Genomic DNA, 26,146 nt, shown 5'->3' on the forward strand with positions numbered 1-26,146 from the left:
GATACCATACACACAAACGCAATTGAGACAAAATATTAGAAACCGCTATCAATATGATGCAAAAAAAAAAAAAAAAAAAAAAAAGAGAGAGGCATAATAAGTCAGTGTTGTTCTCATTGACCAAACTTCACTTACGTGCTACTGTACTGTACTGTACTGTACCGTACTGTACCGTATATACGGACGCCTGGACGTGCTCATTCACAATGGCCAGTTCCATTGTACAAAGCATGGTGGCAGCAGAGTGCAGCACTAAACTCACCTCCACCTCCTTGTGGCTGCTCCAAGGAGGTGAAGGAGGAGGAGGCTGCCAGCCTGCACTCCAGTCATGTGGTGAATACATTACTTTTGGGGGGGCGCAGAGAGAGAGAGAGAGAGAGAGAGAGAGAGAAATTCTGGAGCCCCACTACGTTTCTCGCAACCGCTTTTTCTTTACAACCAAGCAGACATACAACAGTGGATGCAGGTCTTCTGGGAAAAAAAAAAAAAAAAAAAAAAGACACCTACTGGGGAAGTTTGCCCAAGTTTGCATGTGTCGACTTTTTGTGGGAATTGTACACCACCAAGTGTGAGGAGATCCCATGAAGATGGATGCAACGCTCACGTTCTTTTTGGTTTTCACTGGGGAGCAGTGAGGAGTTTTTGTGTTGTTGTTGGATGACTTCAATCGTGCCTCGTTGCCAGCCTCCGGGAGAGAAACCCATGAATGTGAGTAGACACCTTTGAAAGTCTTTAAATGTAAAACAAAACAAAAAAAAAAAACCTCCTCTGGCATGCTGCAGCTTAATAAATGGATGTAGAACGTGCACTGCACCATGCCAGTGAGAGGTGTGCCTAATATTTTGGTTATACTGGTCATGTTCTTCATAACATTCTCACGAGCCTGAGAATAAATTCATGCAAATAATAAGTATAGCCTCCTTATGAATGCAAAACTGGCACTGCTTGTAAAGTAGTTTTGTGTGTGTGCATACACAAGCATATTATACATTTTTATATGCAGCGCTGGAAAAAGTTAAAAGACAAAAAAAAACAAAAAAACACTTTTTGACCATTTTTCATTTTCTGCAAATAAGTGCTCTAAATGAGAATATTTATACTTTGAATTTGGGAGTTATTTTGTCAGTAGATTATAGAATAAAACAACCCAAAAATCATTTTACTCAAACATATACATATATATATATATATATATATATATATATATATATATATAAAATAATTGATTTTTTTTATCTCTTTATTTTACATATATATATATATATATATATATATATATATATATATATATATATACACTCATGCCAGAGTTGCATCTGCACCACTTGCACACTGACTGAGGAGTATCTGCAACATTTGCACAATCGACATCACTTTAAACTGGATACATTCCTTGAAGTCTCGGCGTCATTGCACCGGACTATTGCTATATTAGTCATTCAAACTGCTCAAATTGCTAGAGGATTTTTTTTGCACAATTATCAAAAAAAAAAAAAAAAAAAGAAAACTGTACCGGCATTACCAGATTACTAGCAACCTTTTATTGCTCAGTATTTTTCTCAATATCTTTAGGTCTCCAAAGTGTTCTCTGTCAATAGACTGTCTGTTGTCGTACTAGAGTGGCTCCAACTACCGCAGACAAATTCCTTGTGTGTTTTTGGGACATACTTGGCAAAATAAAGATGATTCTGCTTCTGATATATATATATATATATATATATATATATATATATATATATATATATATACTTCAGTTCCCACTCAGTGACGGTGTGAATGTGAATGTGAATGTGAGTGCGAATGGTTGTCCGTGTCTATATGTGCCCTGCGACTGACTGGCGGTGTTGAAAATGGATGGATGTATGTATATATATATATATATATATCTCGTGTGTATGTACTGTATCTACACGTGTCTGTACACGCTCCCATGATGATGCCTCACTCTGTATTGTAAATAAACCATCTCAGCAGGGGTTTAGTCACGCACACTTTTGCTTTGTTTTGCGTTTGATGAAACTGTGCTGTGCTTCCATTGTCGTATTACATACATTGTCTATTTGTTTGCAACCGATCCATTTGTCTGTTACTGCAGAGAGATGTTGTCTATGAGCCGACACGCCCGAATAATAGTTAACGATGCAAGCAGTATGAATGGCAAATCCCGGAAATGATCGTTTGATGCCATATTCTACCCACATTAGATGGTGTAAACAAAAAAATGGAAAATGAAAACATCTTCACAAGTTATCATCGCCCATCTGTCTTGGATTTATGCTTCAGAATTTTGACTCATTTGGGCAATTTACTTTGTAGGAGTTGGTCAAACTACAACCGCTGCTGGAAATTTGCCCACAATGGCTGCTTCGTACAAAAAGATCCAACTTCCTGTTAAATTTTAGGAATGCTTGAGACTTTATCGTGCATCCTGTCACGATTGACTTGTCTGCCAAAACTCGTGCCGATCGGTCAAACTGATGTCGGTGGCCATATATTTATCTCCAATTTTTGTCCTCAAAATGATCACCAAACTTTGATGCCAGGTTCCACCCTCAATATAATGGCGTATGCAAAAAAGCTTTGCAATTTATCAGCGCGGATCTGTCTAGGATAGTTGCTTCTGATCGGGGCTCATTTGGGGCAAATTTCCTCAAAGCAGTTCGTCGAAAGTACGAACCCGGAATAGCTGTTACAAATCAAAAAAGGTTGATTTCGTGCATGAGTTCTTGAGATTTTTATTTCATGTCTGTCTATTACGACAGACATGCCTAATTTCGCGTCATTCACTGAAACTTGTGTCGGGGGCTGATTTATTATTATTTTTTTGTTTGTTTAGCTTCACCCTACACAAGCACATGTTTTGATAATGAAATAATGCTAACAAGTAGATTCTTTTTTTTTTTTTTTTTTTTTTAAATGACAAACAAATTCACATTGTATGAAACTATTTTTGTCAACCTGTCAAGGTTTTTTTGTTTGTTTTTGTTTCCTAAATTGTTCCCTGAGAATACTGAAAGCTCATCCATGAACCTGAACTTTTTGTTCTTGATATATATTTTGATGAGCAAATATTACATAACAAGTAGGACAGAGTAGGTTGATTGAAGATTCTAAATTGCCTTTAGGTGCGAATGTGAGTGCGAATGGTTGTTTGTTTATATGTGCCATGCGATTGGCTGGCGACCAGTTCAGAGTGTACCCCGCCTCTCGCCCGAAGATGGCTGGGATAGGCTCCAGCACGCCCGCCGCCCTTGTGAGGATAAAGCGGTACAGAAGATGGATGGATGGATGAAGTAGGACAGAATTAATCAGAAATATTCTAAAACAGCAAAAAAAAAATACATACTGCGATGATATTTTTCTGAAATAATGATAATGCCAAAAAGTGACATTTGTGTGACTTGTCTCTGAATCTCTCAGCATTCACACAATGTAATTCGGCTATTATTGTTTTGTTTTTTTAATTATTGGCCTTGTCCTTCTTAGGGTCATGCATGTTTTTTGTTGTAATGTGGGAGAAGCTGGAGATTCAACCCCAGAAACTCTCAACTGCGTGGCACACATGCTAGCCACTAACAAACCGAGCTGCCAAATATTAGTTCAGTGAAGGCAAAATTTCTCAAGGATTTTTGGGACTTTCAAGTAAACACGCCCTGATTTCGCATGGAGTACATAAATTAGTGAGTAAATTGAATTAAACAACGTCATCATTATTTCAGTGTACTGAATATACCTTCTGTGACATTTTTGTTTGGTTGTGTGACATGAGGGGTTTCTAATGTGAGATAAGCATTTTTACTCAATAAAGGTCGGGAAAAACTGGTCTGATTTAAGTCACCACTAAAAAGCAACATTTGCGATCTCGAGGAAAACAAACGAAAAAAAATCCGTGCTGCTTGGATCAAAAGCGGAGAAAAAAAAAACCAAAAAAAAAAGCGCCAAACGACTCCAAAATCTGCCCTCATTATCTTGTTTCCTCAGAAGGAACATTTTGGAGTCATCACTTATTATTTTTTTCTTAACGTTATTGAACACATTATTCCAGGCAATGTGTAAAAAGATCCAAAGATTATGTCATCAGCAAGGCGCCATCCTTTCACCCTCGACGCCCTTGCGGCATGACAAAGCTGCCGATACACAACCCTGCGCGGGATTAAAATAATGACGTGAATCTTTTTTGGACGGTCGAGTCTGCGCCACCCAGAAGGACCCCACCGGGATTCAAAGTGGCTGCATTTAAAAAAAAAAAGAAAAAAAAAGCCGCTTTTAAATCATTCCCCTGCATTCTGGTCCTCGGAAATCTGGGAATCTTTTGAGCCAGTCTTTACCAGAGGGTTGGGGTTCAGAGAATTTGTTTTGTGTAGTCTCATCACATCGCGTCTCTGTAAACAACTTGTTTTCTTTCATCAATTTTCATCCATTGTTTGCTCGTTTTCTCTTTTTTAAAAAAAAATAATCCCATCCCAACGATATGTCGCAACACATAGGCGTCACGCTGAGCCAGACAGCGGCTGCTACGTTAGATGCAATTAACCCCCGCGTTAGCCTTTTTATTACATTTCAAATGGGAGCGCCAGCTGTGAGGGTGCAGTGAGAACACAAAATATGCATGTATTAAATATGCACGCCTGCTGCGACACCAGATACGTATTTATCAATGTACCAACATGTGGCGTTAATGTTTCACCAGCTATCAATGAGCTAAACGGTAAAGTTAACATAGCTTACGTGTCTTTGTGGGTTTTATTGTGATGGATGAAGTTGGATCCTTTGTCTCTCGATCATAAAAACAAAAAAAGTGTTTAGTTTAGTGTTTTTCTATCTATCTATCTATCTATCTATCTATCTATCTATCTATCTATCTATCTATCTATCTATCTATCTATCTATCTATCTATCTATCTATCTATCTATCTTAAAAACACAACAGTTTTATTTATCTATGTATCTTGTTAGTTATCTATTTTGCTCCTTAGCTAGCTAGCTCAAAAACACAACATAAAAACTATAGATAGTTCCATCATCCTACCTATCGATCTTGCAGGTTAGCTATCTTAAAAACAACATAAAATTAGTTTAGCTAGATCCAGCTAACTCATTAGTTATCTGGCTATCTTAAAAACACAACAAAACAAACTTTGCTGTTCAAAACTTTTCCCACGAAGACTTTTTTGAGGGACATTTGTGGACATTTTTATGACATTCTGACCTCTTCACCATGTCACATGATTCCCATAAGGTGACCGATGACCCCCGGATGAAGCCGTATCCAAACATCCCCCCTACACACACATGCTGGCACCTGGCACTGTAATGCGATCCCCATGTGTTTTGGATGATGCCGCCGAGGTGTGTGACGCTGTGGATGTGCACAACGTCACACACACTCACTCCTGCGGTGGGAATAATTAAAGTGAATAAGCTCTCTAGCGATCTTGCTAGCTAGCTATCTCACTAGCAAGCTTAAAACGTAAACAAATCAATTCATCTGTCCGTCCATCTGCCTAGATATTTATCAAATCTGCTCTCCTCTATATCTGTCTTGCTAGTTAGCTAGCTACAGTGTTGTACCTGAACAGGTTCAATAAACGAAAGTTCATGAACTAGTTGATAATTTGGGCATACGTGAATTGAGCTTAGTTCATTTCTGCCTAATTAACGTTATTGAGAACGTGCTCGTTCTGGCATCTATGAACGTTTTTTGAACGAAAGTTCATATTCATCCAAGAGTGCCAGGTTTTGTTAGGTACGTCCAGGACAAAACACGGCTTAATATACTATATACGAGCCTTTAAGTTAATTTTTGGAACGGTGAACTGAACCTTTAACTAATTCGCACATAAAGTGAATTTTCCCAACACTGGCTAGCTAGCTTAAAAACAGAGCACCAATCTTGATTAGTTCTATCCATCTATCTACTATAGCTAGTTACACTAGAGTAGCTAGGTTAAAAAGAACACAAACCTACCTACCTACCTGTTTTAAAACACAACAAAAAACTGATTTGCAGGATTTCTCTCTCCCTCGTTATGGGAACGAGACAATTCTTCTCGAAGTGGCGTGTTTTCCACTGTCCCGTGTAGCTAAGCTTGTGATGACTTTTTCAAACGTGATTCAAAGCTTTTCGAGTTGTTTTGGTTCACCGCTCGTCATCTTCACGTCCGTCCGTCACTTGTGTCTGTGGTTTCCATCCTGGCTCCATTGAGCCTGGGCCAGGTTGGCACGGTCTCTGACCACAAGCTAACTGGAATGGTGACATGGAGTCGGAGTGTTCTGTTTCATAGTGCACCGCAACAGTAGGAACCCCACACTACCCCCTCCAGGTTTGTTGGTGGTTTGGTTTAATTAAAGTTGTGCAACCATGCTTGCCTTTGGAAACTTGTTGATTTATTGGAAAGATCTCAAGTTTTGTTGGTTTTTTTCCTCTGACAAATGGGCGGAGGGAATAAGTCACATATGTTCAAGTCATAAGTAAGTCTCAAGTCTTAAAGGCCCCATGCCATCAAAATCCTATTTTATTGCTACTGTTTTATGCATAACATACTGTGGGTTAAAATGAGACTTTTCAAGTGAAACATCCACGCGGTTTGTCAATTGAATGCAAAAGGCAATACATGGCATAAGGCTTGCAAAAGGGGTGGATTTGAATTTGCCGTCATTGTGAGGTAGTTTCATCAATTAATATTCAAGTACCTGCCCGCTCAGTGGATGATACCCACCCACTCAAAACTCAGCTGAACAACAACATGTTTTATGCGATCGAGTCTTAGCTGCCGCCAAGCCATACAAATGCAGTCTATAAATTATATATATGCTGTGTATTACAACTATATTTGTAATTTAAAATGTAACTGCGGAAGAAATAGCGAAGCTTGGATTCATTGTCGCCAGCGCTGAAAGTCGCACGCAGGTTCAATTCAAGTCAATGGGAGGGGATGATGAGACTAACTTCAAAATATCCACCTCTTTTTTTATTTTCACCCACGCCACCATTTTAGCGGGTCAACAATCTAACGCTTGGTGAATTGTGCTTCACTGAAAGTAAGACATCGAAGGATCCAAACGTGACATCTCTACGGTTGCTTGGCCGCCACAAGCCACAAGATGCCGTGATATCACCAAAGACGAATCAGAGCAAAGCTGTTTTTTCACATTTAACACATTCACTGCCATGGACGGCTTTAGAAGTCAAATATCCATGTTAACTGAGAAGGCTGGCATAAGTTAAATTAAAAATAACAGCGATCCAATCAGATCAAAGCTTATTTACATATCAAATATTAATGTTTAGCCAGCACGGTGGACGACTGGTTCTGCCTCACACTTCTGGGGACCTGGGTTCAAATCCTGGCCCCGCCTGTGTGGAGTTCGCATGTTCTCCCCGTGCCTGGATGGGTTTTCCCTCCCACATCCCAAAAACATGCGTGGCAGGTTGATTGAAGACTCTAAATTGCATGTAGTTGTGAATGTGAGTGTGAATGGTTGTTTGTTTGTATGTGCCCTGTGATTGGCTGGCAACCAGTTCAGGGTGTACCCCGGCTCCTGCCCGATGATAGCTGGGATAGGCTCCAGCACGCCCGTGACCCTAGTGAGGAGAAGTGGCCCAAAAAATGGATGGATGGATATTAATGTTTGTTATCACATACTCTTTAACGGTACCAAACCAGTCTCTGCATTGTCTTATAGAGTACTTTGTCTTCTTAAGTAAACACCTAATGGACATGAAGCTTAGTAAGGTTTGGCCAGCTATGGGTAAGCCAAATTGTGCAGTTCAATTAGCTTATTTAGGAAGTTGGATCTATCTCTCTAACTTTAAACAAAAATGTGTTTGGTCAGTATCCGTATATCTGTTTTTCTGTCAAATGCACCATGACTTGACATTGTTAAAAAAAAATGCACAAAATGATTCATAGTTTGTCCATTTCTCGGGTCCTCTCCACCAAGAAGATACACATTATCCACATAAAAATTTGTTTAACTCCAAATGTGTATGTATATGCTTGATGCAGGATTATTGGTCTAACTTTTTAATGTAGATGTTGACTAGTGGACGGTGGCAACAGCACTGATGTATTTTTCTATTGTGAGCGTTGCCAAAAGTAAAGATGTGCTTGTCATGTTCCTATGGCGCTAGAAGACAAATTGCACTACTGCAAGAGAGAGGAATAAAAGAGCAAATGTATTTTTTTATGTATTATGATGTATTAAGATGGAAGACGTGCACAGTCAGCAGAAACAGGTCCGCTCGAGTGGAGCAGATGTTTTGATTTTGCATGTAAGTCCTTGAAACCTTGAATGCGCTTGGTCAGTCATGCGCATTCAAAGTCGTCAGACGCAAAGAAAACATTTGAGACGTGAAAGCCACAAAAGGGATTGACTTACTCAGTGCAGACCATCAGCTATTTATTGTTTTTTGTTGCTGTTGCTAAATTCAAACCTATTAGCCTACTAGTTAGCTAGCTATCTTAACCACAAAAACTTTAGTCCTATCTTCCCAGTTAGCTATTTCGCTAATACGTTAGTGAAATATCTATCTATCTATCTATCTATCTATCTATCTGTCTGTCTGTCTGTCTGTCTGTCTGTCTGTCTGTCTGTCTGTCTGTCTGTCTATCTATCTATCTATCTATCTATCTATCTATCTATCTATCTATCTATCTATCTATCTATCCTGATTGCTTTCTTGCGAGATATCCTTCAAACCTTCGTAATAGCTAGCTAGCTAGGTAGCTTAAAAACACAACAAACTAACTTGCTTGCTAGCTACCACTTTTCCTATGATGACTTCGGGACTTTTGCAGAATCTTTTTTATTTTTATTTTATTTTTTTTACACCTTTCGTGACTGTGTGCAGAGGGTTGTTGTATTTTTTATTAAGTTTTCTTAACTCATAATTGCAGACTGACCTCTAAACATTCACAAACAGTAATGGAGGTCTGTGTTACGCATTTAGCGTAGAAATACCTTTCAGCGTTCATACGCAATCTTCCCCCTCAACCTGAAATCTTTCTTAAATCTGCTTTTGTGTGTGTGTGTGTGTGTGTGTATGTTTGTGTGCAATTACCACAGCATGTCTGCTAGATCCATTAGCCTTGCCTGGCTCAGTAGAGGTCCTCTACCCAACCAAAAGGCTGCTTTATTTCAGTTGTGGAATTCTTACAAAGACTCCAGCCTTGGAAAGTTATCCTTTGTTGCTTTGGAGAAGGAAAAAAAAAAAGCCCAGTGTTCCTGCTTGAACATAAATCAATACTGGAGACTTGAAAGTTCAAGCACTTGTCAAAAGTTTTAAGCTCTGGCTGTGCTTCTGTTGTAGCCAAGAGCAGCACTCACAAAGCTGCTTTAGTGCGTGTGCTACACATGTGCTCGCCCTTTCATTTGCCACCAGTATTGCCCGTCTCAAAGGGGCAGGAAAGTACAGGAAGCTATCCCACAGCTTACTTTTAATTAAGATATATAAATATCTGGAACAAAGGGAACGTGCAAAACGCTTTTTTTGTTTGTTACATACACTGAAAACTCTTAAAGGTATTAACATATGCATTTTTCCCCACAGTTTAAAACATTTCCCAGGTGTCTTAATAACATTTCTGTGACACAATGTCAAAGTACCCCAAGTGTGAAGAATTATAGTGAACCCCCATTTGTGGCATCAATGTGCAATTACATCCATCCATCCATCCATTTTCTGAGCCGCTTCTCCTCACTAGGGTCGCGGGCGTGCTGGAGCCTATCCCAGCTGTCATCGGGCAGGAGGCGGGGTACACCCTGAACTGGTTGCCAGCCAATTGCAGGGCACATAGAAACAAACAACCATTCGCACTCACAGTCATGCCTACAGGCAATTTAGAGTCTCCAATTAATGCATATTTTTGGGATGCCCGGAAAAAACCCGCGCAGGCACGGGGAGAACATGCAAACTCCACACAGGCGGGGCCGGGGGTTGAACCCAGGTCCTCAGAACTGTGAGGCTGACGCTCTAACCAGTCGTCCACCTTTTTAATCAATTGCTCGCAAATTTTCCCTATTCCCTATTCTCTAACATTCCTTTTCTATTGACACACCAAAATTGGGCAAAAAAGCCATAAAAAGTTAGTCGATTGATGCCGACTATACTGAGCTATCGTAAGTTATGACAAGGTCTCTGCCAATACGCTGCCATCTTTAATCATCACATTTCCAAATCGCATGACTCGAGCCTGTACAATGCAGCCCTATGGGAGGCACAAGCCAGTGCAAAGTGTAGGCCGGTCCCAAGCCCGGATAAATGCAGAGGGTTGCGTCAGGAAGGGCATCCGACTGAAAACTTTGCCAAACAAATATGAGCGTTCATCCAAAGAATTCCATACCGGATCAGTCGTGGCCCGGGTTAACAACGTCCGCCAGCGGCGCCGTCAATCCGCAGGGCACCGCTGGAAATTCAGCTACTGTGGGTCGAAGTCGAAGAAGAAGAAGAAGAGGTGGAAAGCGGGTTCAGAAAGAGAAGAGGAAAGCTCAGAGCCTAGAACTGAATGTGGGGACTTTGAATGTTGGGACTATGACAGGAAAATCTCGGGAGTTGGTTGACATGATGATTAGGGGAAAGGTTGATATATTGTGTGTCCAGGAGATGGAAAGGCAGTAAGGCTAGAAGTTTAGGGGCAGGGTTTAAATTATTTTACCATGGTGTAGATGGGAAGAGAAATGGAGTCAGGGTTATTTTAAAAGAAGAGTTGGCTAAGAATGTCATGGAGGTGAAAAGAGTAAGTGATGAGGCTGAAACTTGAGATTGAGGGTGTTATGTATAATGTGATTAGTGGCTATGCCCCACAGGTAGGATGTGACCTAGAGGTGAAAGAGAAATTCTGGAAGGAGCTAGACGAAGTAGTTCTGAGCATCCCAGACAGAGAGAGAGTCGTGGTTGGTGCATATTGTAATGGACATGTTGGTGAAGGAAATAGGGGTGTTGAAGAAGTGATGGGTAAGTACGACATCCAGGAAAGGAACTTGGAAGGACAGATGGTGGTAGACTTTGCAAAAAGGATGCAACTGGCTGTAGTGAACACTTTTTTCCAGAAGAGGCAGGAACATAGGGTGACCTAGAAGAGCAGAGGTAGAAGGACACAGGTGGATTACATCTTGTGCAGACGATGTAATCTGAAGGAGGTTACCGACTATAAGGTTGTGGTAGGGGAGAGTTTGGCTAGACAGCATAGGATGGTGGTGTGTAAGATGACTCTGGTGGTGGGGAGGAAGATTAGGAAGACAAAGGCAGAGCAGAGAACCATGTGGTGGAAGCTGAGACAGGACGAGTGTTGTGCAGCTTTTCGGGAAGAGGTGAGACAGGCTCTCGGTGGACAGGAGGAGCTTCCAGAAGACTGGACCACTGCAGCCAAGGTAATCAGAGAGGCAGGCAGGAGAGTACTTGGTGTATCTTCTGGCAGGAAAGGAGAGAAGGAGACTTGGTGGTGTACAGGAAATCAGTACAGGAAATCATACAAGGAAAAAGGTTAGCTAAGAAGAAGTGGGACACTAAGAGGACCAAGGAGAGGCGAAAGGAATACATTGAGATGCGACATAGGGCAAAGGCAAAGGCAAAACAAGAGGCTTATGATGACATATATGCCAGGTTGGACACTAAAGAAGGAGAAAAGGATCTATACAGGTTGGCCAGACAGAGGGCTAGCGATGGCAAGGATGTGCAGCAGGTTAGGGTGATTAAGGATAGAGATGGAAATATGTTGACTGGTGCCAGTAGTGTGTTAGATAGATGGAAATAATACTTCGAGGAGTTGATGAATGAGGAAAGAGAGAGAGAGAAGGGAGAGTAGAAGAGGCAAGTGACTCAGGACAGAAGTGAGTATTTGTGAGAAACAGTATGGTTTCATGCCTAGAAAGAGTACCACAGATGGATTATTTGCCTTGAGGAAAAGTACAGAGATGGTCAGAAGGAGCTACATTGTGTCTTTGTAGATCTAGAGACAACGCTATGACAGAGTACCCAGAGAGGAACTGTGGAAGTCTGGAGTGGCAGAGAAGTATGTTAGAATAATACAGGACATGTACGAGGGCAGCAGAACAGTGGTGTGGTGTGCTGTAGGTGTGACAGACGAATTTAAGGTGGAGGTGGGACTGCATCAGGGATCAGCCCTGCGCCCCTTCCTGTTTGCAGTGGTGATGGATAGGCTGACAGATGAGGTTAGACTGGTATCCCTGTGGACCATGATGTTTGCAGATGACATTGTGATCTGCAGTGAAAGCAGGGAGCAGGTGGAGGAACAGTTAGAAAGATGGAGGCATGCACTGGAAAGCAGAGGAATGAAGTTTAGCCGAAGTAAGACAGAATATATGTGCATGAATGAGAGGGGTGGTGTGGGGGAAGAGTGAGGCTTCATGGAGAAGAGATAGCAAGGGTGGAGGACTTTAAATACTTGAGGTCAACCATCCAGAGCAATTGTGAGTTTGGTCAGGAAGTGAAGAAAGCAGGTTGGAACGGGTGGAGGAAGGTTTCAGGTGTGTTATGTGACAGACGAGTCTCTGCTAGGATGAAGGGCAACGTTTATAAAGCAGTGGTGAGGCCAGCCATGATGTACGCATTAGAGACAGTGTCACTGAAGAGACAGCAGGAAGCAGAGCTGGAGGTGGCGGAAATGAAGATGTTGAGGTTCGCTCTAGGAGTGACCAGGTTGGATAAAATTAGAAATGAGCTCATCAGAAGGACAGCCAAGGTTTGATGTTTTGGAGACAAAGTTAGAGAGAGCAGATTTCGATGGTTTGGAGACGTCCAGAGGAGAAATAGAGAGTATATCGGTGGAAGGATGATGAGGATGGAGCGACCAGACAAAAGAGCTAGAGGAAGACCAAAGAGAAGGTTGATGGATGTCGTGAGGGAAGACATGAGGGCAGTTGGTGTTCGAGAGTAGGATGCAGGAGATAGGCTTACATGGAAAAGGATGACGCGCCGTGGCGACTCCTAAAGGGACAAGCCCAAAGGAAAAGAAGAATGACTCGAGCCTGTACGTGTACTTCAAAACAAGTAAATCTCCCAACTTGTTGACGTTCAAATGAGCATCTTTTATTCCAAATACTCAAAGTAACCAGGAAGCATCTTTGTGCACTGATGGCTAGCTGCCAGCAGACACTAATTGGTGCAGAGCCAGAAAAAGTTGTAAACTGCAAGCACGGAGCCCTTGGACTTGGTGGATGTGACGCAATGTATCACCACACTTTGCTGAGGATTTGCACACATCAGTCACACCACTGGGGGGAGCCATGATGAGCAATCAGAAATTCTGCCTGTTTATCTACTAAAGGAGCCAATGTCGACAGCTTTTGTTACCAAGGTAACCAAGGGTGAAGCTCGGGCGTTGCAAACAAGTGGGCTACTTGTTCTCAAACTGTCCAGAGTCTGACATAATATTAGGCTTAAAGTGTTGATCACATGTAACAAACTACTTTCTCATATTTGTATTCACTAATCAGAATAATGTCAAGTAACCCTCATGTTAAAGTTTAAAAATCAAATAAAATATACAAAAAATAAAAAAAATATAGAAAACACCTTCTTCACTCTTTCTCTCATAATAATAATAATAATAATAATAATAATAATAAAAAATAATGTTTCAAATGAATACATTTTTGGGGGAGATGCAGCGGGACACAGTGAGTGATGAACATTTTCAGTGGACAGAAGAAACAAACATAATTGGAAGCTAATTTGTATTAAAGTGCTTTCATTTTTATATTCCATGCATCCATCCATCCATTTTCTTTCACGCTCATCCTCACTAGGGTTGCAGGCATTTTTATATTCATTACCTAAAATAATAATGAAGAACAGTTCGCTCAATGGAAACTGGATGTTAAGTATGCACACACAAATTCAATCCAGGTTCTGGCCTGACATACTCCATGTGCGTCTATTGCTATGGTGAGCAGCAAAAATGAGAGCCGCACCTTTTTAATTAGACGGAGTAGGAGCAGCAACCAAGGAGATGGGAGGTGGTGCGCTGCGGCATGTGGTTTTGATGTTATGAAGGCGGCCACGGTGGTGCGCAGGGGGAACAAGGTGTTGACTTATTAGGTGAGGTAAGAGGTGGAGTGAAAATGTTATGTGAGGGTCCTGTGCGGTTGGGATTTGTGCCTGTTCGACATATGGAAAAGTCTTTTGTGGAGTTTATTATTTTTCTGAAATGAGCTCGCTTTACATGTCAACACAGAAATAATACATATCTGCATTGTTTCTACGGCTGTCAGATTTTGATATTGTTGATCGTTTTCTCACATGTACTGTATGTGTCTGCAGGTTTAGAAAAAAAGAGCCAAAATGAACACAGCTGCCAAGGGTTTAGGGAAGTCTGCAATGGATCCTTTGCAGTGTGACGGCTGGTGGATGAGGAGAATGATGCTGATGTTGTACGTGGTCCTGCAGCTCGTTTCGGTCCTTTCACCAGTGGTTCAAGGCACCCTGGATCTACAGCTGGATGAGGAGCAACCAGCAGGAACAATTGTTGGCGACATAAGTGCGGGGCTACCACCTGGCATCACAGCAGCACTCTACTTCATTTCTGACCACGAGGGCACTGGTGTGAGCACTGATTTGGACATTGACGAGAGCACAGGAATAATTAAGACAGCCAAAGTTTTGGACCGAGAACTGAGGGACAGATACAACTTCATCGCAGTCACCATGACAGGTGTGACAGTGGAGGTAACGATCAAGGTCAATGACATAAACGACCATGGGCCCACATTTCCGAAAAAACATGCCACCTTCAGAATCCCAGAGCAGACAGCTATTGGTACAAGGTTTCCTCTTGAGCCGGCAGTGGATGCGGACAGAGGTCATTTCACCACACAAGGTTACCTCATTAGGGATGGGAACATTGGCCAGACTTTCACCTTGGAGACCAGGAGGGGAAGCAATGAAGTCCTGTATCTGGACTTGGTGGTCAATGCCATCCTGGACAGGGAGAGAAGATCGGCTTACTCTTTGTCCTTGGAGGGCTTTGATGGAGGTTCCCCTCAAAGAACTGATCAAATGACCTTAGATATCATCGTCCAAGATATTAATGACAATGCTCCTGTATTTAATCAGAGCCGCTACCATGCTATCATATCCGAGAACCTGCAACCAGGAAATAACATCTTGCAGGTGTTTGCCACAGATGCAGACGAGGGAGACAACGGCATGGTGACATATGAGATCAACAGGCGACAAAGTGACCCGGATCATTACTTTGTCATCGAACCCCACACGGGCGTCATCACCCTCAACAAGCCGCTGGACTTTGAGATGCGGCGAGTCCACGAACTGGTGGTGCAAGCCCAAGACAACGCCACACACCCAGAGGTGACCAACGCCTTTGTCACAATCCACGTCAGAGACTACAATGACAACCAGCCCACCATGACGATCATCTTTTTAAGCGAGGATGGCTCTCCTCAAATCTCAGAGGGCGCACAGCCGGGGCAGTACGTGGCCCGGATTTCTGTCACAGACCCGGACTACGGTGAGTACGCCAACGTCAACGTGTCGCTAGAGGGCGGAGATGGCAAATTCGGTCTGACAACCAAAGACAATATCATCTATCTGGTCTGTGTGGATCAGATACTTGATCGGGAGGAGAGAGACGTTTATGACTTGAGGGTGATGGCGACAGACTCAGGCACGCCTCCTCTCCGGGCCGAATCCTCGTTCACCATTGAGGTGATAGACATTAATGACAACCCGCCGCTGTTCGACCAAACAGTGTACCGGCAGGCCATTCCGGAAGTGGTGTTTCCTGGGAGTTTTGTGTTACAGGTGACTGCCCGAGACAAAGACCAGGGGCCCAATGGGGACATTAGCTACAGCATCCTTCGGGATAAAGGAGCTTTTGCCGATTGGTTCAGCATAGATGCCATTACAGGGATTATCACCACTCTGTCCCAGCTGGATTATGAAAAGAACCCCAACCCCAGTGTAACTGTAATGGCCACAGATGGAGGGAGACCGCCGCTGTCATCAACTGCTGTGGTCAACATTGTACTTCAGGATATTAACGACAACGAGCCTGTCTTCGAGACCAACTTCTACAATGTCTCCATCAACGAGGACACGGCTCCGGGGACGTGCATCCTGGAGGTAAGACACCTCAAAGATTCTTATATTGCTGACCAATGGGAAGAGCAATTTAAACTGAAGGGATGTTTACCACAAATTGTTTCCAAAGAAAGAAGTGTCACTTCAATCACAAAAGGCTTCCTAATGAAGCTGGTTGCGTGTGAGGAAAAAAAGCAACAAAACGACACAACAAACCTTTAGTTCAGGCACATAACAGACTCGACAGGGACTTAATATTTGTTTTGTTCAAATACACTGTATTCTTGAGTGTGCAATTCCCCCCCCCCCCCTCTTACAAACTGAATCTTGCATGGATCAAAGACTTGGATCATGAGTGCAGTCCAGACAGAGTGCTCAGCAGACGGGTGCTTGGCCCAGGGTTTGGCCTTGGGGAGAGGGAGGGTTGCAGGGAGACGCGGAGCCTCACCGCGACTCCTGGCTCGTGCGCAGAAATAGAAGCTACGAGTGCTTTCTTGTGTGAGGTCCCCCTAATTATAAATCACAGGAACCACAAGGAGGATGGTAGATGGGAACAAACTGACATTGATTGTAGAATTTGGAGCGCGAAGCAAGGAATAGTTAAAAATGTGTGTTTTGGAGGAAACCCAGCGTGGGTTGGAGCTCGTGTTGATGAAAATATCTGTAAAGCCACACGTAGTTATCTCGCCAAAATGTCTTTCCTCTGGATTTCCTTCAGCGTATCACAAGTTCTCGGTTCACCAGTGCTCTCCAAGTATGTGTCCGAGTACAAGGAGGCCCTTCAAAGCCAGTGCTCTCCAGACCCCTTTGGGTTGTTGGCGGCCCGTGTGAGAACAGACTGCCTGGACTCAGGGGGCCTGTTGGAAAGCCAAACTTCTTAGGGCAGGCATGAAATACCCTCTTTTGTCATCGCACAACATTGTTCAGACACTTTAATATTATTTTGATTGACTATTTCAAGTGGTTTGTTTGGTTAGCCCCCACAGGTCCCTCAAGCACAGCAGTTAACAATTATCTTTGCCTGTTATTTTTGCCATTTTCCTCTTGTGGATCCATCGTTTACGATTATTATCTTTGTTTTTTGCAGAAAAGACGGTGTCCTAGTGGTTAGAATTTCTGCCTCACAGTCGACTGGTCTTTGGCCAAATCTCGGCTCTGGTCCTACTGTGTAGTGATTGCATGTTCTCTCCGTGCATGTGCGGGCCTTCTCTGGGTATTCGGGCTTCCTCCCCACATTCCCAAAAACATGCACGTCAAGTTCAATGCAGATTCGAAATTGTCCATAGGTGTCAATGTGAGTGTGACTGGCTGTTTGTTTATATGTGTCCTGCAGTTGCCTGGCAAACAGTCCAGGGTGTACCCCACTTCTCTCGCTCAAAGTCAGCTGGGATAGGCTCCAGCTCACCCACAACCCAAGCGTAGAAAAGACACCTGAAAATAAAAACAAAAGCCTGTTAACAGTCACCAGTTCTTGTAATTCAATCTGCTAGATATATGCAAAGAAAATAGGTCAGCTTCTCCAGGGGAAATCAAATTTGACGTGAAAAACACGATTTGAAAACCCGCAAAATAGATCCATGAGGCAATACCAATTCTCATCTTCAGTATAAGTTCCATTGCAGTGTCCTCTGCATGGTGTGCAAATTAAATATAACTCAATGTCACTTTCACTTTATATGTCAATTGTAGTCAGTGGATCGCAACCTCTGTTTCAATCCAACGCAGCCTGTATTCATCACAAATGTGACAAGTCCTTTTAGAACAAAAAGCAGACAAGATCCAATAAAAATAGTAACCGATATGTGATTAAATGGTGTAACTTTGCATGGAAAAACCTCACGATTGTCAACACTGATGTTGACTCGAGATGAGCCAACCTACCAGACCTTTGAATTGCAATAGCGAACTAGAAAAATTCCTTTGGAAATTTTAAATGGGCCTGCTACCTGTTGCATGTCTGCAAACCGCAAAGATTTATTGTGAGTTGGGCTTGCCTTCTTGAACTATGTTAAACTTTGGCTGCAACAGAATGGAAAGTCTTACAAAGAGAAAAGCTAGCATGCTAACTTATATCACACTGACAACCTAACACATCTCATCAATAATGCTCAATAATCAATTGCTCTCTAATACAGAGTCATTTAAATTACTCGGCCACCCATGTTTCTTCAGTTTCTTGTTTATTTTTAATGCCTGGTACAACTAAAGGTACATTTGTTTGGACAAATGACAACAAAAATAGCGCATAGTACTTTAATTTAAGAGTTAATATCTAACTATTTTCCATGGTTTTCTTGATCATAACCAAAATCACAGGGAATACAATTACCGTATTTTCACGACCATAAGGCGCACCGTATTGAAAGGCGCAGTTGCAGTTACGGGGGTCTATTTCTGTATTTAACACATACATAAGGCGCACTGTATTATTGCGCGCAGGCATGGTAAAACATACGCTAGCTTAAAACATATGGTAGCATGCATGCATGCTAAAACAATGTTTTTAAAAAGGCAGCGGGAGCAAAACTGAGTTCGGTTGTACGTTATTGAAGTATTTAACAATGTACTCATGTTATTTTTTGATCAATCCTCATCCACAAATCCATCAAAGTCCTCATGCTCTGCGTTCGAAATGAACAGCTGGGCAAGTTCTCCAACAAACACGCTGGGTTCCCTCTCGTCATTGTCAGAGTTAGTCTCGTTGCTGGGGGGCTGTTCAGCAATGATGCCTGCTTTCGCGAAAGCTCGGACAACAGTCAAAGCAGATACCTTAGCCCAAGCATCCACAATCCATTCACATATGGTGGGGTAACTCGCCCGGCGTTGCCTCCCTGTCTTAGTAAAGCTGTGTTCGCCATCGGTCATCCATGGCTCCCACGCCGCTCACTTCACTCACTTTGAACGCCCTGTTTACACGGACGTCCAGCGGTTCGTCAAGCCTCCCGGAATGATGGCAAGCCCCGAGTTATTGCACTCAGTCGAATGGTGACTGTAGAGACGCTTCTCCCGGCTGTTCTTTGCTCATTAATCCATTGCTCGCGTTGGTCTTCCAACTCGGGCCAACTCGCCTTGTTTCCGCGTTTTGTTTTTCATTTTTTTTCCGTGGAAACTCAGCTACAATGTATTAAAATGAACAAGAAATTGAAGAAACAAAGTTGTTCTAATATTTTTTTCCATGACTATATAGCAAGACAGCAACCTGAGTAGATAAAGTGCTGAGGCAGATTGATTATACATTGATTTTACATTTACATTGTGGTCAGGCACTATTTTGAAAGAGAATAGCTCAAATGCAGGTCACACAAAAGCAGGTTTACTGTATCAGGATTTCACATTGTGCCTTGTGGTCAGTTATAATTTTGAAATAGCAATAAAAGCAAAACTCTGGCTGTGTTGGCTTTTAGAGTACTTTTCCATCGCTTCCCGTATGTGTGATTTAACTTCTAAAATCATGACGCATTGACTGGTGCATTGCTTGTCGGGGAGTCATTTACACTGAACTCGGTTGCGGTTTTCTCGGCGAAGAATTGTCCCTCTGTCTGCATAGGGCCCCCATTAGAAAGGCGAGAGTGTGTTGGGGGGTGGACTCCGGACGGTTGAAGGGGAAATGAGCCTTGACAAGTGCTGGCATGAGTGACAGAGGTGACACAAGCAAGTTGGGGGTGTTGGGTAGGGGGATCCTTGCACCCTCCTCGTCTGTCCGTCCATCCGTCTCTTTCATAACTCTTATCTGATCTCACCTCATTTCTCATGATCTGGGTGTAAGTTTTGACCATATCGGCAGCATGGCGGCAGCACCCCCATGGGAACTTGACACCATGCAGTGAGTTTACCCCTTCATGAAGTCATAGTCCAGAAGCCAGCCAAAAGCTAGCATGTGACAACACGTTTGACATCACATCCAGTGTCAATACTGTACATCAGGGATGCTAAGATAAATTCTTAGGTTTTGGTCATGATTTCGTGTGTGCTGAAGTACTATGATCTCGCATAATGAACCCACTCCTACAAAGCCAACTTTTTTGTAAAGAGGAGCGATGTAGGCTGCCACTCAAACACGTCCATTATTTCGGTTGGACTCTTGAAAGGCAGAGTTGAAAGCTTTCTGTGGAGTGGCACTCTCACTTCTCCTTTCCTGTGAATTGAAAGCGGCCTGCTTATAGGGGGGCACAAAAAGAATACATGGATTACTGTGCAGGGAATGATTGGCAGATGGTGATTCTTTGAGGCAAGGGGCGAGCACAATGCTCTCTTGAAATTATTCAGTTTTGCATGGTAGGTTCAGTCTCATGCCCCTTGTTCTACAGGGCCAGTGGACTTTAGTTACCGTGGCGAATGGTGTAAACCTATGGCTTTGCCACTACAGTTGTAGTTGTATTTGTGGGGAAGGACTGAGCTTTAAAATAAATGGGTTACTGATCATTTGAATTTGATAAAAAAGGTACCGGAGGTGCACGTGGACATGCAGCAAAGACTCATAACTTCTAACAACACAGACTAAACTCAGCTCCTTCCCCACATACAGAGTTTTGTCTCTGAGAAAATGTAGCTTTTCAACGTTCCTTGAAACCAATCTACTATATTTACTAAAACAGCAAATCGGTGAGATTTTCACGGAATAAATTTGCATCAGTGAATTTGTGAATAGTGAACATGTTTTCCTCCCACTCTTTACATTCCATAATAACACTGAGGTGACCATTCTCGGATGACCAACGAATGGCAGTGTTCCCAATTCTACCTTACCCAAGTGGTACATTGACCAGTGAAAAAAAAAATGTGTGCCAAACAGTTTTAAACTGATATGAACTGCTTTAACGACGTGTACACGGTATCAATGGATGGCTAGGAAATGCTGCTGATGTATTATCTGGCCCTCAATTCATTTATTTCTTTGGTGATTCAGCTCGACGACAGCATCTTTCAGCATTCACGCATCATTTTTAAGCCTTTTATAGTTGGCTCGGCTACTGCAACAAGTAGCAAGCGGCCACGCCGTAATGGTTCCTACAGTACCGTTTAATCTTGCTCAGAGGGGTGTAGAATGCCAGCATTGCTTCGTTACATCTTCATGTATGTTCGCTCTGGAATGGATCCACGTTAAGGGGAGGAGGGAATCCTCTCCGTCTCACTGAGGGATGTGGGATTTGCATAAGAAATCTATCCGTTTCCTCCTTTCTATTGACATTCGGTTCCTCCGTAAAAGATTTCTCATCAATGATTAAGTTCCTACTCATACAGCGGGCCTCGCTGTATGCGAAGAACTGCTCATTCTGCCAAATGGCCGTGCTAAATGCAATGATTTGGTGACTGTGAAGGAAAATGCTAATTCTCAGCTGCATTCTTAACATTCACTCTTTTCCTCCCGCCGACGGACTTGGCTGCCTTTTCGGAATGGTCTTCCAGAGTATCCAAAGGATTTTTTGGTGTGTAAACACATGAAAGCAGTTCTGGAGATAAGTCCAGAATTGGTATTTTTGTACAGAAAGTATGTAATCAATTCTCACCAGACGTTTTGTGTGGAAAATTTGTGATAAACAAAACACTCACTGGTCTGTTTTCGTGCCAGCTTGGACGGCATCCCCCCGGAGAGGCGAGCTGACGCTGCCTTTGGTCTCGTGTGTTTCTTTTTCCCCTTCTGTTAACGACCCAGCTCCTCTGCAGTAGTGCGCTCTATGCAGTGGAATGGTAAAATTGCAGGAAACTGGATGTGCCACTTAATGCGTTTGTAAATGTAGTACTTCCTCGAGCGCACGCCCCTTGGGCCTTCAAGGCACTCACACAAACGTCGGGCCTCATGCACATCTGGACAGAGCGTGGGCGTTTTGGTCAAAGTTGTCTCGCTGGAGGCTGCTAAGGGCATTTTATTGCTCTTGGATGTCCATCAGCGAATTTACAGGCTTCCTAAGGCACTTGGGGTTGGGGGGGAGGTTAGCATTTTGGCCCACCAATGCTGTGGATGTTCTTGCACCAAAATGTGAAGAGCAACCAGCTAGCGAGTTCTCTGTTCTGCCAAACCTCTTATGGATCGACATGTCAAATTGATTCATGGATTTGGGATATGGATAGAATGGCGTGGTAATGGTTAGCGCATCTGCCTTCTAGTCAGGACATCCAGGTTTGAAATTCCATTGGAACATCTCTGTGTGGCGTTTACATGTTCGCCACGTGTTTGATTTTCTCCGGGTACTCCAGCATCCTCCCACATCCCCAAAACATGCATGTTTGGTTAATTGAAGGCTCTAAATTGTCTCTCGATGGGAATGTGAGTGGAAAAGGTTGATTATCTATATGTGCCTTACGATTCACTGACAGTTCAGGGTGTACCACCACTCACTTTAAGTCAGCGGCGAAAGGCTGTCTTTACTTATCTCACCTTCTTAATAATGCCATTGTTTTGCTGTCGCCTATGTCTGGAAGCATAAGCAGATGAGCAGCAACCAACAGTAGTCACAACTAATTTGATCCTGAGAATATAGAAGATAAAGCTGGCCAAATTGAGTGCAAAAACGAAATTGTCTTTTTAATTCCTAAATGGTAAAGTATTTGTGTTTGGCAATGTTCAGCGGCATTAGTGAAAGTACAACCCATGCCTTTTTAGCGTCTTTACGGGCACTCACTCTTTTCTTCCTCTGACACAAGTAGAACCTGCTTGCCTCGTCGCAACTCCCTAACTTCGCCCACGATTGTAATCACGTTAAAGAAAGGCATACTCGCCGTCTGCTCCACAGTAGAGGAGGGCGGGGAGAGCTGTGGCTCATTTGCACGAGACAAGACAACCCCCCCCAAAAGTGAGTGATTGTGTGCTATTTTGTCAAAGCATAACACAGACACTTTTTTAAGGCACCTTGGAACTGTTTTAAATTTTGGAAATGACGCATAATGTCTTCTTTGATATATTTGTTGTAACCCCTGGAATAGAGATTTGAATGTGGACATGCATTCTTAACTTCATTGATTTTCCTAATTGATGATCTGGGTAATTCCGTTGACTGTCCTTCCCTAGTTACTGCAGAGTGAATTTTAGGCTGTCTGATTGTTTTCAAACTAAACAAGGTGAAGGTCGAGGGTCCTTGCAGACTGGTGCACAGTCGAGCCAAACGTTTGTGTGATTTGAAATCAGCTGGAGAGCTTTTCTGCCCACATCTGGTAAGGAAGGATGGAAGACAGAGCTCTCTTTTGGGACAAGAATATTTTCATTAATGCAGCTTGAGTGCCAGAGCGGAGCATCTGCTGCAGGTGAGGCAAGACTCAGCGGAACTTCTTAGTGTCTATGAGAGAAAGCAAACAGAGGAGCTCATCCACAGGGCGAGTCGGCCTTTGACAGCTGTGGCCAAGCTCCCGACACAACAGCTGGACTCAGCTGTTGCTCCCTCCGCTCCTCTTCCTCTCGCAAGGGTGGGATCGCCATCGGAGATGAGGAAGAAAAACCTTGTATGCGTATGATTCCAGACTTGTTATCTCTCCAGGCTTCCTTTCCCACATTGTCCCGTCCTGTCACGCCGCCTTGTTTCCTCCCTCTGGAGCAGTGACATGAGGGCCAGAGCAGGTGAACGCATCGCATCTGCGGACACTCCGGCTCCCCCCATTGGGGATGTGACACCAAACTTGCCTTGAGGGTCCCAGTCCGACCCTGCCCCGGCTTATCCAATTTGATAATGCCGGGTGAAGTCAGACTGCAGGTGTGTGCTCCTTCATTGACTCCAGACTCCATTATTCACATTGTGTCCTTCCTCCACTTGGGACAGCTGAATGAGGCCGAGAGGCTCTCCGGGATGATGCGCTGCCAGGCCTTCTGTTCTCACAGGCCCCTTCGTGCTTTGGCAGTTGCCGGACAAGCTGGGCATCAGGAAGCATCATCTGCTCGTAGTGGCCGTTCGGTTTCTGAACAAATCTGGGCTAAATCATCCATGCGGCCCCCAGCTGTCCATCAGGGGCCACCAGACTGGAGAGCAGACGTTGGCTGACAGCTTGCCAGGTAGCGAGAATCAGTAAGCCTGACCCCATACGCCGAAAAAACTTACATGTATTTTGCAGGACAGGGTCCAGTGTGAGGTGATGAACAGCGCACAATGACCCAGTTTGTGCAGCGGTGTAAGAATAAAAGCGTCGCGTGGCACAGGAAGGCATGCTCATCTACTGATGTACTGACTGTTTTTCTTTTGATTGTGCATTCCGACTGAGGAACAAATTTGGATGAAGTTGCAACTATCGTAAACCGAGGAGCCCCTGTACTCTGTATTTTGTGTTAATTACAAAACGGCTCCTTCCAAGAGACATTTGCACTGCACACATACACACATGGAGGCCTTAAAATATCTTAACCACCTAGAAAATTATCTCCACATCCAAATCGCGACTGTTTACAAAGAATGCATCGCTCGCGTCTGCCAGCGACCTCAGGGCCCTTTTTAATTCACCGCCAGCCTCGCTGCTGCATCGCTGGCTGCCAGTTGAAATGTTGAGCGAGCGCAGCGTTCAGTCACGCAGGGCGTGCGGTCACACCATTCTATTTCTACTCGGCTAATTCAATCCATTTGGGCTGATTAGAACCGGGGAAGGTGGCCCCACGCCAAAAGGATGAGCGCGAATGTTTAGAAATGTTCGCGTTTTATCTGATTAATGGAGAACAGCTGTTTGGTAATAGATTGTCGCCTGTCGTATATCATCTGCAGATCTCCATCAAGGCCGATTAATCCTTTTTTGGATCAACACCCGATTGTATTGCCATTGCCATTTTGGATATGCATATCGCGCATGTGTCAACAATACGTCTGAGATCGATGCATTATTCACGTGAAAATCCACAAAAATGTTGCAAAGACAATCCTGGTCAAATATCTGTATCAAGTTTCGTACTTCACACAAGCCCCACCCTTCCATTTCCACTTCATGGAAAACTGTCGGGTATTCAGAACAACGTAACTCTGCTAAAAAATCAAGACATTTTACAGCTAGATAATCTGGCAGTCCCTGGTGGAGGTAAAGTGAGACCTCTGCAAGGCTTTTAAGGTGGACGGCTTCAGTGTCTTGTAATCCACAGAGGAGGAAGACACGGCAAACCACTCGGAGACGGATGGTTTGCGGCCAAGAGATGCGCTACTTTTACATTTTGGTTGGCCGCCGTTGTCAGCGTGGTTTCAGACAGAGAGGCACCCGGCCCTCTTCCAGTCAGACTCCCTGTCTGAGGGCGCAGATCCTCTATGGTGGTCTGGTCCCGCACTGCCGCTTGCGTGTTTTGAAGCCATTACGATAACCCTCCTTGCGTCATATTGGTAAGAATCCAAGGTTGTTCGCCCTATCGTGAGACGAGACAACTGTTTGTTTTAAAATTCCCCCAGGGATGGTATTTAGCAGGGGGACTAATTACCACAGGGTTGTGTACTCCATCAGTAGGCGCTAATTTAGCCTGGTGCTGGAGGGTTTATGTTTAGAGCTTCTTTTAACCCCGTGCGTTGGAAGAACAAATTTAGATTGTCGTGCTGTATGGAACCCAAAGGCAGTGTGGGGAGCAGTGGGGCTCTGCTGTAATTAGGCAGGGCTTCTATGTAGGAGCGCCTCACTCGAGATGTGTGATGTGGTATCAAAGCATCCACGCATAGGGAGTGAGTGTGTGTGTGCTCTTAGGCATACTTTATTTTTTAGGCTGGAATGAATTCTCCAATCAGTGCTCTGGATTCCTCCCAGATTACCTCACTGGTGTTGCCAGTGTGCGAACACCGGCGACGGCAGCGGAAACATTTACAAAGCAGATGATGTTTTGGCGTCCTCGGGCCAAACTAAAGAGATGCACGTCATTGTTCGGCCACGCGGGCGTAGCGTGACAGCGGCTCAGCGTGCGAGCGCGTCGCATCCAACTCAGAATATGAAAGGAAAATCACTGACCTTATGTTTGTGTAAGGATATGAGAATCAATAGCTCTGGGCTAAGTGCTGAGATCTTTGTGTGTTGCTCCTCTACTGGTCTGCCGGGAAAAATAACTTGATGCTTTTGACAGCAATGCCAGAGCATCACATCGATTCTTGCCGTCTCTTAATAGGAGACTTGAAATGGTCGCAGGATGCAGTTACAATAGCGACTCAA

At 43.6% G+C, this 26,146-nt stretch overlaps 1 protein-coding gene across 2 annotated transcripts in view; it reads left to right on the forward strand.

The window, feature by feature from the left end:
• Positions 1-353: 353 nt before the first annotated feature.
• Positions 354-26,146, forward strand: part of LOC133482331 (protocadherin-16-like) — a 99,155-nt gene continuing 73,362 nt past the window's right edge. The window contains exons 1-2 of one of the 2 annotated variants that reach the window (XM_061782367.1): positions 354-708; positions 14,285-16,105. In XM_061782367.1, coding sequence (XP_061638351.1) covers positions 14,306-16,105 — 1,800 coding nt within the window. In that variant the 5' untranslated portion in view covers positions 354-708; positions 14,285-14,305. The remainder of the gene's footprint in view (positions 709-14,284; positions 16,106-26,146) is intronic. The other variant, XM_061782366.1, reaches the window with a different exon arrangement.

Source organism: Phyllopteryx taeniolatus, chromosome 8 (assembly GCF_024500385.1).
Source record: "Phyllopteryx taeniolatus isolate TA_2022b chromosome 8, UOR_Ptae_1.2, whole genome shotgun sequence".
Classification (NCBI taxonomy): domain Eukaryota; kingdom Metazoa; phylum Chordata; class Actinopteri; order Syngnathiformes; family Syngnathidae; genus Phyllopteryx; species Phyllopteryx taeniolatus.